Source organism: Dipteris shenzhenensis, chromosome 5, assembly GCF_047967505.1.
Source record: "Dipteris shenzhenensis isolate YYH24624 ecotype China chromosome 5, Dip_SZ_1.0, whole genome shotgun sequence".
NCBI lineage: Eukaryota > Viridiplantae > Streptophyta > Polypodiopsida > Gleicheniales > Dipteridaceae > Dipteris > Dipteris shenzhenensis.
In genome coordinates, this window is record NC_141600.1 from 3,769,100 (window position 1) to 3,783,736 (window position 14,637).

At 46.6% G+C, this 14,637-nt stretch overlaps 1 protein-coding gene across 1 annotated transcript in view; it reads right to left on the reverse strand.

The window, feature by feature from the left end:
• The window catches only part of LOC147901517 (cytochrome b561 and DOMON domain-containing protein At3g07570-like), a 53,393-nt gene that overhangs the window by 37,344 nt on the left and 1,412 nt on the right, over nt 1-14,637 (reverse strand). Inside the window, exon 2 of the mRNA XM_087374986.1 lies at nt 4,059-4,476. Within this exon, the coding sequence (XP_087231112.1) occupies nt 4,059-4,476 (418 nt within the window). The remainder of the gene's footprint in view (nt 1-4,058; nt 4,477-14,637) is intronic.

Below are 14,637 nucleotides of genomic sequence, written 5' to 3' on the forward strand. Positions count from 1 at the left end.
AGAACTGCCCTCTACCCTAGATGCCACAGCAACCCACCAACCCTCCTTGGAAGCTTGCACCAAGAGTTTAGGTACAATAATACCGAATGCCTCACATTGATGAGATCTTTTACTAATTGCAAGGAGAAAAGTAGTTTACTAAAATTGACCTACCATGAAGAAGGGGAGTAGGGGGAGGAGACCCTGTGTCAAAGATCTCATAGAGGGCTTGCAAAACGTGATTGTAGAAGTGCCTGAAAAATGCAAGGGCGGAGTCTATACTATTTAGGGCATTTAAGCTCTGCTGGTAAGGTCTTCGCCACCTCTAGCATCAGTCCATGAGAGTAGCCTCCAAGCATCATATCATATCTTGGAAACCAATGTGGGAGTTTCTAACCAAAACTCCTCATCAAATGCATCCACTAGGGCCTAGGCGGGGAAGACTCAACTTGGAAAAGCTAGCTGTAAAAGTGGTGGAAAAACCCATAACTTTTTGAGAGTCTTTGCGCATCTAGTCCACGATGTCCCTTAGTCAAAGGAAGTGAGTCCTTGCCTATGCTCTAAATGATTTGGCTCATCATCCCTACCTATCCCCTTGTTGAGTCCAGAGAACACAAGAACCTTCAAAGAAATACTCCACTGTCTCCCCTCAATAGAATGCATCTCTACTTAGTCTCGACTCTCACTTGTGTTATCTCACCAACCTTATCTAATTGCCACTCCTTAAGCTTCTTATGGAGGCTAGGTCTTGCCCAAGTGCCCCCCCGCCCCCCCCCCCTCTCTCTCTCTCTCTCTCTCTCTCTCTCTCTCTCTCTCTACCCCCTCCCTCCCAACCCCTCTAGGCCATCGGGCCACCTGAAGCTGCTGCGCCATCTGCTACGCCACCCCCCACCACCTGTTGCGCCACCCCCGCCATCTGCTACGCCTCTCTATCGCGCCACCCCCGCCATCTGTCAGCTACAGCAATGCAGGCCACAAGGACCTGTACAGGCCGCACGGGCTACTAGCACCCCCCCCCCCCACCTAGTGTTCTAGCTCAAGGCTGCTGCTCCAGGCCCGCCAACGTCAAGGGGCTGCCACCAATCCCTATCTAGCCAGGACGAGGCCTCTGACCAGGACAAGGTTCACAACCCTTACATCCCTCTTTTTTTTTCTTTTTCCCCCAAAAAGAAACTTCTATTAAGTATTAAAGAAAACCGTTAGAGCCGGGATACACCATGCAATGCATGAAAAGCTCAAGAGCCAAAAAGAAAGGATTGGGGCTGATAGTGCCATCTCAATCCAGTAGAAACCTCCGAGAAAAAAGGAGAACCCCTCCAAACTCAAGGAAATACAGTCCTCCTAGAAGAGGCTGCCCGTGAAGGGCCCTGCATGCTAGCCCATATGGCTATCAAAGTGTGAACTGTCACTCCAAATACCCGTGAACACATGTGATGGGTGTATCTGGGTGCCATCCAAGGCCTCTATGCATCTGGCTCTCCAAATGTGCCAAGAGGAAATGCTAGCCAAAATCTCTCAAGAGGTGTCCACTAATGCATGTGAAGCTCTGAAGGGAGTAAGTGGTACATCTTGAAGAGAGCAGGGCTCTATCACCTGCCGGCGGATCGAGAGTGCCCAAGAAGAAGGCTCACCCTCATAAAACACCTGGAGCCCAGTAAGGGATAACCATGTGACCGAGCCCCAAGTCATGAGGAAAGGGGAAGTATGAAAAATGCTGAGTACCCGAGCAACCCCTTTCCAAACAATCCTCGCCTGACTGCAGTCTCAAAGGCAATGTCGCACTGACTCCTCTGTAGAATGACAGTGAGGGCAAGTGGGATCAGCCCCAAATCGTGATCTCCATAGGTTCACTGCAATCCCTCCATGAATAGAAAGTCAAAAGAAAAGAGTGATCTTTCTATTTCTGAGGGATTTCCAGAGCCTCCTCCAGAAATTCCTACGCAAATCTGCCGTGATGAAGAAGTTGTCCCAATGGGGGGCTCTAGAGGAAATCCAACCCCTACTGCTCAGCTGAAATCTCCTAGCATTACCAACCGTGAAACGAAAGAAGGGAATCCCCCTCTCTCGGTGCCCATGATCTATCCACTCCCACTCTCCTGCATCCCACTGCAAGCACCTGATAGGTGCACCTCCATATAACCACAACCTCCAAGATCCCAGGGCCAAGAGCAAAGGGTCGGGGTCTAAGTACCACTGCAAGCCCGCTCCATGGTCCACAAAACCAGCAATCCTGACAGGCTGAAAGGCAACCTCTAGACTCTAGCCCTGAGCACTTATTTTCATGCCACCCTCATGCTATTTTGCTACTTTTTGGCTATTTTGTACTAGTATAGCATTTTAGTACTCAGCAAGGGCCTTAGTGAGCCCTTTGCCCCACAGTGGTCTGTATGAGTTACTTGATTCCATACTTTGTCCCATAAGCCCGTGAGGCCTCCTATGGACATTAATCTCTCTCTCTCTCTCTCTCTCTCTCTCTCTCCCCCCTACCCTGACGGCCCCCTCCAATTGAGAAGCCATGGTACTCACCTATATGTCCTTAAATCCCATTCATCTTTCTTTTTCTCTTAGGGGTGTTCCTGTAGAATCCAAACTTGTGTAATGAGCTCTCTCAGTTCCTCCTATTAAAGTGAGTCAATTATCCGCACTCCTCTCCATGTAGAGATCCTTGACTTGCATGTAGGAAACAGACTATTTCCAATTAAGAAAGAGGCTTCTCCAAGCTTGTCGTTTCCCAATTCTAGGTTGTCCACCACTGGTCTGATTGACAAGAGTACAAGAATTCTTGCTGCAATTGTGGATGATGAGTGGGCCTTTTAGAAGTTCTTTTAGTGCTTTGAACTTGTCCTGAACTCTTGTTTACTCTTATGGTGCTGGTTTTTATGGCACTTATCATTAATTGTAGTTCAATTCTTATGGTGCGCCTATTACCATTGTACCTTCTTGAGTTGTTAGTCTAGTCAGTCCATATGTTAACAGTTCTGGCAGCATTGTTAGCAGATTTTCTTCTTCCCCCATCCTGTTCAGGGGGGGTTCTTGGAATGGTCCCCCATGGGGGGGCACAAATGTTCTAAGGTTCGTGATGACCTCCATCTCATTGGCCCATGGAGATAATTCAACATGGCAATTAAGACTTAGTTGGTCCATGCAAGACATTGAATGGTTACTGGCTAGGACTCATCGGCTGGCCAATCCATAAGCACGTGTTTCTGTGCATGGAAGGCGTGAGGGCGGTAGCTTTGAGTCTGTCTGTAAGGTTTGCTAGATGTGTCTTGCGTCAAGTTGTAAAGCCAACAAACACAGTAGTGGTGAGGCTAGTCGTCATGATATTCACATTGTCAGTCTGAATCAATAAGGCTCATCGTTTTGTCTTTCACCAGCGTTCGATTTCCGAGATGAGCATAGTGTGCTAATTTAAAAGGCTCCAGTTCATGCTTCATGTGGGTAATTGTCTGTCTCTAATACGCTTGAAGAGCTTTGACCATTTGGCCTGGTGGCATGATTAGCATAAGCTTTAGTTTGCTCTAAATATCTAACATGCCACATGGACAGCAGACAGAGATCCTGCTTAGAGTTGATTTCTGGCAGCCCAAAGGGTCACCAAAGTCTGGCTTTGAGTGCTGGCTGTGGGACTGGAAATGTTGAGAGCTTCTCCCATTTTCATTATTGGAAGATCAGTGTATGTCATCTAGGTTGCAACGGGTTCTGTCTGAGGGTCTGCATTGCTATTGTAATTTAGTCAAGCATCATTGTAATAAAGAATATACCTCGGATCAGCCCAGCTAGTGGGTGTATCTCAATCACATCCCATCGGGTGCTAGAGTCTTCTCTTGTCCTTTCTCTACTGTAGCCCTTGTGAGATATTTGAATGATATGTGTATGTTAATTTCTAAATAATGGCTATTTGAAATTCCAAGTTTATTGAGTAACTTAATTATAAGCACTACTCTGATAGCTGGAAACAATTAGACATCACCTTCTTCTTCTCCAACTTGCACATATAAAAGGATGAAAAGACTAGAAAAGACGAAAAGAAGAAAATTGGTTGAAAAAAACATTAGTTCTGCAACGATTATACTCACCTGTTGTGAAGTCCAGCACCATCTGAAAATCTGCTTGGTGTCGTGTCTCAATGTAACCAGTCGTGGAATTGGGCAACTGGTGCTGGTATGCATAGGCATATATGAGTCGACTGGATGCTGCTGAAGATTCACTAATAGATAATTGAAATGCCATGTATATAGTCTGATTCTCTACTGTTACCATTCGTGATTCTTTAATCACTGACAAATTCCCTTCAAAGGGGAGAACTTGACCAGGTATATAACCTGCTAGATAGTATTGATTTATGTGTCCAACTCCAGAATTGTTAAAATATCCCACCATGGCACTTGAACCAACCATAAGTCCTGACGGAGAAAACCCTATGGCAAACCAATTTTGTAAAAAGTTTGCAGACAACAGGATGCTCAATACATTTGATGATTTGTCATAATTATGCTGCAACCAAAAAAAATTATGATAGAGTTGTTATTGTAAGCACGACTTCAATAAACAAATTCGTACATTGTAGCCAATAATGATCAGACCACGCATTCAATTATGATGGAGCTATGTTACATAGCCTATTAAAATTCTGTTTTATGTGGAAACGAAGTCGATTTGCAACATGTGTCCACGACTAGGCATGGAAACATGACACCATAGAGGTTACTCTTATGTGTTTGGCACAAAGATGCATACAGGACAAGAATATTATTCATATCTGATTTGGATACTTCGATGACCCAAAACAGACTTTTCATAAAGTCAATCTATCCCTGCCAGTCAAATTTCATTAAAATGCATCAAACATCACATGACATTAATGCAGTGTTCAACGGGGATTGTAGGAATTCTGTGATCTCGCCTTCTCAAAAGTATGTCACAAGTACAATAGATGAGTTTCAAAAATTCTTTGACAGAAAATCCAGGAAAACTTTTCACTTTATTTGGTACTAAAAGGTTCTTTTCTCTGTGAAAAAAACTTCTGTAGTTATATAACACTACAAGGTACCTTTCATCTTTTTTAGACTACCAACACTGATTTCTTTGATCTTGGCACTGTTGTCCTTTTCAGAAGTAGGTCTGTGTCAACACTTGTAAAGGAAACTTCCCAACCAACCTCAACACATCTTTTTCAATTGCTTAAATTGTCCTTCATAAATATCAATAGTCTGGTCACCCAGGTCATGAAAATAAGTAGCTGAAAGGAAAAGTCATTCTAATACGGGTAAGAATGCTGTCATTATCTGAAACTCTAACCTCAAATGGCAACCTATCGAAAGTTTGCCCTAGCACAAGTTTTAATGCTGCTAAACTGTCAGTTGTAGTTCTGTGAAAGATGATAGGCTTATCAATAAAGAAAGTACTCTTAGATGGCAATACACCTAGATTAGCACTTCTATGGTTGAAACCCCCCCATTGTACAGGAATTAGGGCTCGATTTTTCTGCCTTCAGACCCTGATTTGGAAGATCTGTGGCCTTCAGAAATAGAATGACTCAATAGATAATTTTCTGCCTCTGTGCATCTAGCTCTCCTGATATGCCGTACTGCTATACTCGCCAGTATTTCCCAAGAGGTATCCACAGAAGCATGTAGAGGTCTGAAGGGGGAATAGGGAACATCATCCAGGGAACAGTACTCAACTAAGTGTCAACGAACTAAGAAGAGTCATGCCTCTCAAAGAAGACTTGAGGCCCCGAAAGAGAAATCCAAGCCACTGAACCCCATGACATATAGAAACAGGAAGGAGCAAAAGTACTAAAGATCCTAGCAATCCCCTTCCAAATAGATTAGTAAACTTACATTGGGTTATGGCTTTGTGTATTCATGTGATACACTGTTAAACTGATGGATAAAGATTCTTTGTTGGAGTTCTTGATGTGGGATACAAGAGGACACGGTGTCCACAAGGCTTTGGTAATGCACGTTATATCAGTGCAACTCAGACATGAAACTTGAAATCAGCAGGCTTGTCGCATACCATATGGCAGGCTGTCAGAGGGCCAGACCATGTCGGCAGTAATGTGGCCAGTCGGTGGTTGATAGACTGGTTGGCCAGTCAGTCCTTGGGTTGGCCAGTTCCAGGCCTATATAAGGGCCTCCCTGGGAGGCATTTCAGTCATTCACAGGTTCAAGAGCTGAGCATTCCCTGGGCACTCCAGCCTGCAAACCAGCATCCTGCTGGAGAGCATTGTGGAGGGAAGGAATGCTGCAGTGAAGCTACGGATCTATATCAGCAGTACCACATAGTGTCCTTGCAGGGCAGAACTCCAGACATCTGCAGCATACCTAGCTGCATACCTACTCACTGTAAGAGAGCAAAAGAGTGCAGCAAGGGGACCTTTGTCTGCAGTACACCTTCGGAGCATATCTCTGTAGGAGTGCTCAGCGTTGAGCAGCTATTGAACCCTATCACAGATGCGCGTGGCAGAGAGGAGTTTCCTTTAGAGGGTGCAGCAAAACAGAGCCCTGTTTTGGTACCTTACCTCAGGAATTGTTTCTGGAACTGTTGGTACATATGTTGGTAAGTTTTCTGTACTTGAGATTTATCTATATATCTACTCTGTCGTGGCTGCATCTGAGTTCCCCGACCTGCTGCTGTTAGTCTCCTGCTGATGAAGCAGCTGTCCGTTCGAGCGCCTCTACAGGCCTTTGAACTCTCCAGGGTTTCTGCCAGCCTTTGATGCTGGCCAAGGTGGCCCTTGAGGCTGCCCCCAAAATAACACAGAGAGGGGCTAGGATTTGCTGCCCATGTGGGTGCCATGTTGCTGCTCACATCGCAGTCTCGTCCCTTTCTCCTTACAGGTCCATCTACCCACATGCCTGTGCAGATGTCAAGTCCTTGGGCTCTCCTCATTTGGGGGCTCATAGGTGGGGTTTTGACCCAATATCTCCAACAACCCCCTCTCAATTAGCCATTGTGGCCCAATACCAACTCTGTCAAAGAACCACTCCACCAGCTCCTTTGCAGAAGCTCTTAGGAACAAGTCAAGGATGTCTTCTTTATAAGGTCTTTATCTTGCACCTCTAGTATCTCCAAGAACTCTCCGCATTGCTTACAAACAACTGGATCCAGTCTTGGACACTGGTACAACTTCTAGTCCAAGTCACAAACATTCCGGTGTCTTCAGTTACCCCAGACATTAACAAAACCATCCAGTGTCTTCAGTTACCCAAGACATTAACAGAACCCTCCAGTCATCCCCCTCAAAAGATAGGAACCGTCCAAACACCAAATATTATGGGTCTGTTTCAACCCACCATACAACACAGTGAGATCCTAGTGGTCGGTCCACATTGATCCCCACTGGTAGGAATCCCTCCAGCCAACTCTAGATTAGTCTATCACCCACTGATCTTCTACTGGTACTGTCATCTTTCTTTGATCTTCAAGGTCCCTCATATCCACCATGAAGGCTTTGAAAGGATCCTTGTCTGGTACTTTCAGCATCATGCAACTCCGCTTGTCTAGAGAAGCCTTCTGATGACCACCATCAATCAGCAATTAAACTTGTCAAATCTTACTCGCTTGCAGCAGCAGCAGTCAAAAGCCTCCCCAATGAGACATCCCCATTTGTCTATACAGAAGGCCTTCACCTTCCACCCTCCATTCAATTGAGAGCACCTACATAAGCATTGATCCCAAAGCAATCTACTGAAATCCCCAAAAGAAAACAATGCAAACGCATACCCTGGATTTCAGTCTGGTGATGCTTGCCATTGGAGCAAGCCAGGTACCTCCTAGAAGTCATGCTCCCTTCAAGCTCCATCTCTGAGTGAGCCACTTCATCTCTGCCAATGGTACTGGACTGGTCCTCAGATCTCATGGTTGAGCAGCACCATCCTTCCTCCACCACAAATTCTATGGTTTGTGCTCTACTCCTCGATATCTTTCGTCAATGGGACATGGTGTCCTCACTAAGAATAGTTCTTCTCCTACCACATAAGCTCATGATGGCTCAGGATGGTCTTCTTCTCTTCTTCTTCAGGAGCGTCCCCGTCGTCATTCTTGACATCTTCCTATTTCTGTTGCCACTCTTGCTCCTGGCTAGAAGAGACTTCTAGCCCCCATCATCATCGTCTGTTTGGTCGTACAACTTCAGCTTCCTCCTAGAAACAACAGACCCAACTCCTCGCATGTGAGCAGTCTCGTTCGTTCTCTAGGGCGAGTATTGTCACCAACCCTCGGTAGCTTCTCGGAAGCTTACTAACCAGGAGCACGGATCATGTTGGGATATCTCAAGGTGTATGCCTCAGGCACACCTTATGTTTCTATGTGTGAGTGCTAGAGGCACAGTTAGGTGCCCACAAGCACAGTTAGGTGGTGGAAGAGCCACATAGGATGATTGAGAGAATCTAGGAGCAGATTGAGGAGATGATTGTGGAGCTCTGAGGTCATCAGTGATGTCAGTGAGCATGTATGAGGTGCCTACTTAAGGACCTCACTCTTCTTCATTCTACAAGCAAGTAATGCAAGTATTCTGAGTTTGTGTCCACTCTTTGCTTTCCTTTCAGCCTTCCAACATGGTATCAAAGCCATTTGATCCTCCTTGAGCCCTAGTTAGGTGCCACATCATCATCTTCTTCTTCACCTTCATCTTCCACCTTCCCTTCCAAAGTCGATTTTGGAAGTGCAAGTTCTCTTCAAACCTGCATTCTCAGCATCTCATCCTTCAGGAGAGTCTTCCCAAGGGCAGGGCGAATCTACAGAACGAGCTACACGACTTATCTCGCCATCTTTTGGGCGGCATTGTCTCAGGAAGCCGCGACGATCTTTTTCCTGGTTCTCACTGTGGAGAGCTACATTGTCGATTTCCTCTCAGAGGGAGCTGGGCGACATCACGACCTCCCTGCTCATCAAGTTTGAGCTCTTTTGGAGCACTATTCGGGTAGATTTCGACGAAAAACCAGTCAATATTTCCTCTACAATGCTGGGCGACATGGCCGTTTTCTGCGCAAATCCTTTCTGAGGGAGAAGCTCTACCTATTTACCTTTCTCTTCAGTACAAAAGCCCTTTGAATTCCGACCTTTGCATAACGATTTGGAGCAGATTTCTGAGTTGCCTCTTTGGCCATGAAAGCTTGACTATGCAAGTCTAAGTTTGACCTTGGACAGTCAAAGTTTGACTGATAGTTTGACCAAGATTTATTTTCAGTCTGCTATGCTCATTTTTCTAGCATCTACTTGGTCATTTCTTGCTTAGACATCTTGCATTTCAAGATTGTTACTCTTTGAAAAGATTACCTTTTATTGCTCATATTTCACCTGTAAGAGAGAAGACACTACCCAATACTTGGGTTAGAGCCTCTCATGGCTTCCTTATGCAAAATATGTGAAAAGCCAAAACATAAAGCAATGTCTTGTTATGCTACAAAGGATGAAAATGCCAACCTGACTTCCTTGTTGAAGATTGCCAAGACAATGGTTGCCAAAAAGGAAGCAAATACAGAGATCTACCCTCTCATGGCACTTTTATTTGACTCCAAGTACAAGAAAAAGATGAAGGTCAGATACCTAAGATATGCTTCTCTACACAACTATGGAGATGACAAGACAATTGTTCTCTTGAAGGATATGACTTTCAGATCCTGTAAGGTCTCCCATGTCTTCTCTCCTGTATCCGCCAACTGGATATGGGGATCACCAAACGCACAGTCGTCCCAATGATCGTGGAAAGAGTGATTGCATTTCTCAAGCTCCACTACTCCACTTTATCTGGATCTACCAAAACTATGATCTTCCCTGAAGTGTCTAGCACATCAACACGCGTTTGTTCCGTGTCTTCTATCATTTCCCAGGTCTCCTTGCCCACTAGATGGCTACAAAACTTTCCATATAAGATAGTTGGTTCCGTCCAGTGTCCCAGACTCTCTGAGGTTCCGAATGAGTGGATTGGATCCCATGGCACTATAGATGACCTGAAGTCTTTTGACCTATTCCTTTAACTACAAGACACACAACCCTATCTTTGATCTCTTGGGCTTGGCTATCCCTAGATGATAAGTTGAGGTAAATCGCTTGCCTGAGCCTAACAATCCTACGTAGTGGAAGATTCACATTGAGATCACAAGATACAAGTACATAAAATTTGCCAACATATGTTCCAATGCCTCAGGAAACACTCCCTGAGATAAGGTACCAATACAAGGATTTGTTTTGCTATACCCTCTGAAGAAAACTACTCGTCTCTTCTTTTTTCTTTTTCTTTTTTTCGAAGAAAAGAACCTTCTATTAATGCTTGAAAGACTTCATACAAAACAGCAGCCCTGAAGGTGCTGAGTATGGAAAAAACCGAAACAGGCTGAAAGAAAAACCGGCTTGTTCCAGGGAAACCCAGCTCACTACTGGCCTAGGGGATCTTTGGTACTGGGGCTAACAGCCAGGTGGGGGGACTATACAACCAGTGAATCCCTCGCAGAGTGAATATGTTAAAAACTCCTGCAGGCCAAGCCTTGCAGAATCGAGTGCACCTCGCAACAATCGCCCTAGAGCCTGGGGTCCCATGCTCCCAAGTGGAGTGGAGGGTGTAGATGATATCCTGCCAGATGGCGACCAGGAGACCTCATCAATCTAGAACACGTGTCCTCCCTCAGCCAACCAAGCCACCATCCCCCATGTGTAGTCCCTCCTCTGAAGGCTTTGCATACAAGTCATAATCCTAAGGGATCCCATCCAAATCCTCCCTATGCTACGACAGCTCCAAAGGCAGTGAGATATCGTCTCCAAAAAACCAGCAGGGCAGCAATGGCACTGCCCCTCCACCGGCATCTTCTCCAACCACCAGCCAATGGGCAAGCCTCCGTGCGGTCAGCCAGAAGAAGTAGGAGATCTTCCTTGGCCGCAAACTGGACCATAACCGCGTCCAAAACCTGGAACAGATGTCCTAGGGCACTCTCTGGGCCACCCAATGCCTCTCCCTCGAAGGGGTCCAAGTCGAAGAGTCCATCTGAAGCCTCCTGGCGATCCGTGTGGTGTAGGAGACGAAACGTACCTCGTCCACCTGCTCGACGAGGCCGCCCCTGGAGGGCCAGAACCACTCTCCCGGATCCCACTTGACCTCCCTCAAGGGCCTACCATCCCAAAGCGAGAGGCGCCATCGGGGGGCATCCTGCTCTAGGATACTGGGAGGATCAATGCACCACTCCTTTTCCAGATGTCCCACCACTCTAATCATCTGCCAATGAATCCCATCCACACTCCCATCCATCTCTGGGTCTCTCTCAGTGAGTGCCTGGAGTAGGCCTCCAGGTCCTACCTGAAAAAACTGGGCTGCGTGCTGCCTCGATGCATCATCATCCTCAAGGGAACCCCAATTCAAGAAAACTAACCCAACCATCTATTATCTATCCACGCACGAAGTCCCTCCCACCACGACTCAGGGATGGCTAGGTCAATCTTTCTCATCCGTTGCCCTGTGCCTCACAAATGCACTACGGCTCCAAGCATCACCTCTACCTCTATGGGTAATCTGCTCCATCTGCCAAAGGACCCGGCCGATCCACTGTCCCACTGTGCCCAACCAATGTGAGTCCGTGTCTGAGCATACGCTTCTGATCTCGGATCTCTGGGTGCCAAACAAGGGGCTGACACTCGAACTCTCTCTGCATCTGGGCTGAGCACGAATGAGGCCTCCTGCTAATCTCTGCGAGACCCTATGGAGGCTCCTCATCAAGGGGGACCCTTCCCCATAAGGGGGGCCTCTAAGAAGATCCATCTGTGTGAAAGCTGCCACTGCCCCCCAGTGCGTGGGGTGTTCCTGAGAAGCCCTCGCTGTAAGCAGAGCTTCCACGGCTCTGCACCTCGAGTGAGGCCGCGAACAACCAACTTGCCCAAGAGGGCTATGCTATGCATCTCCAGATTAATGATACCCAAGCCTCCTAGTGCCTGCGGCATGATCACCGTCTACCAAGCGATCCGGGCTCTAGTATTCCTTGTGCCGTCCGAACCTCCCCAAAGGAAGTTCCGAACCAACCGTTAAAGCTGCCCAATCCACCCTCTGTGAAAACACCAGCAAGCGGCCATATAACACACCGTGGCAAGGACCTGATTTGCCGCTAAGGCATGGCCCGCTAAGGAGAGTTTCGCCGAGCTCCAATAGAGAAGCTTGCGCCGAACGCTCTCAAGGACCAGGGCAATCTGCTGCTCTGCTGTAATATCAATACCCACCTGGCATCCGAGCTATCTCGTTGTCTGGCCTCGCGGTATCCATTGGAAGCCAAAGTCGCTCCCCCAGTCCATAGTTACAATCAAACATTTGGAGGTTCCAAACGTATGCAGTTTCCAAACGTTTGAAAAGTTTGAAAGAATCAGGTGGAGTTTCCAAACATGGGTTTTTTTAATATCATAATTTCAATTAAAAAAATGCTATGCTGCATATTTTGAGACATATGTCATTATTATGCTACATATTTTGACATATTGTCATTAGAAATAATAATGCACAGCTTACAAGCTAGAAATTTCATTTAAATTTAGAATTTTAAAGCAAAAACCAGTTACAAACTTACCACAGCCAAACCAGTCACTTTTTTAGTTTTGATGCTCAAAGAGTTGTACTACAAAGCTTGGAACTTGGGGCCTAGGCCCATAAATTGACAACAACATTACAAAGTCAAATACAAAACCTTTTTTCTCAAAAAACAGCTTACAAGTTAGAACTTACTAGCTGCAAAATATGAAACTTGAAAGCGATGGTGTCCCCAAACATCAATGTCAAGGCTAGGAACTATACGGGCATCAAAATGGGCATGAAAAAATAGGCGAAATATTCATAGTTTAAGACTTAGGGTCTTTTTCAAATGTTGATTTTTTCAAACGTGGGTTTTTTCAAAGTTTTCAAACGTTTGAAATTTTTCAAACGTTTGAAATTTTTCAAACTGGTGCATGCAAAGCAAAGTTTGATTGAAGTTTCCAAACGCCTGTTTTTCAAACGTTTCCAAACGTTTGGTAAATCAATCAATCGTGTTTGATAGTAACTATGCCCCAGTCTCGAATCTCCTATGTCTCCTCAGAGCCTGTGAAGAAACCTATGGACTTTGTCCAGTTAATCCGCGCACCCGCGGCCTTGCAATAGATAGCCAAGGTTCCCCTAACTCTCTCCAAGCTCGTTATGGTACCCTCTACATCCAAGGCCGTGTCATTTGCAAATTTATGGTCTAGCAGCTCCTCCTCCTGTCTGATTGGGAGCCTCAATCCAGTAAGGCCCGCCACCTGTGATCTCATGTAGTAGCCCAAAGCCTCCGCCACAAACAAGAAGAGGAAGGGAGCGAGAGGGCAGCCCTGGCGGACCGAGCGAGAGAGAGGAAAGGACTTGCCTGTGTGCCCACCGATAAGCATCTGACTAGAGCTCCCTATATAAAGCGCACAAACTCCTCTAATCCAACTGTCTGAGAAGCCCAATCTCTGCATAGTGCCCTCGAAGAAAGACCACTCCACCCTGTCGTAAGCCTTTTCAAAATCCAAGAGAAGGACGGCCAACAGCTGTGACTCCTCCCTAGACCAATCCATGCCTCCCAGAACGTGAAGATGTTGTCTAGGATGTTGCGCTCCTGAACGAACCCGGTCCGTGTGCCGTGGATGATGTCAGTAAGATGGGGCCGTAACCGCAAACTCAAGACCTTGGAGAGGATCTTGTATGCGGTATCAAGCAAAGTGATCCGTCTTCACTGCCGGATGTCTGACCTATCTCCCCCTTTCAGGACTAAGGAAGGGAGACCGTGTCGAAGATCTCCTGGCCGGCTAGGTGGAAAGGGGTGGAGATGATCTCCAAGAAGTTCCAGAAGAAGGCCGAAGTCAAGCCATCCTTGCCAGGACACTTCTGGTTCGGAGCCTTGAGGGCTTCCCAAAGCTCCTCATCCATGAAAGGCTCCTCCAGACTCCTGCACAGATCCTGCGAGACAGCCGTCGGAACGTGATCCCAAACTCTCTCACGGGCCACACTATTTGAGGTCCAATGATGGGTCGATTGAGTCCCCCATCGCTGATACGTCTGCATATGGTGAAGGTGTCAAAGAGGCAACTGTAGAGTAGAGAACGTTGCCGGTTGGAGAGCCTAAGGGGGATTTCAAAGAAGAACCAGCCATTCCACATTGGGCATATCTGTGATTACCCCCTGACTGAGACTAACCCCCAGGTTGGGCTGGGGGTTCAGCCCACCTCTGGGTTAGAGAGGCTCAAAGAGGAGCTGCTGCGGCGGCTAAAACGAGCCCTAAGAACTAAGAGGCGAAACTGGCAGCCGAACCTAGGGGCTGAAAGGCTGAAGGCTGAAAGGGGCTGGAATGGGGCAAGCTGGAGCTGAGCAAAATATGATATGATATGATTGTATTAAAGTCCGCGTGAGACCTTCAGAATCTATGGGACTAGTGACCACTATGGGGCTGGAATGGGGAAAGCTGGAGCTGAGCAAAATATGATACGATATGATTGTATTAAAGTCCGCGTGAGATGCTCAGAATCTATGGGACTAGTGACCACTATTAACAGTATCGTTTGTGGACGACAAATTGTATATTGATCTCCAAGAACCCGGCGTTTCATGGTCACGCCCTATCTCTCAGCCCACAGATGAGGAGGACGTCAGGGCTGCAGATCTAGGCTAGAGGGAGGGAGTACATG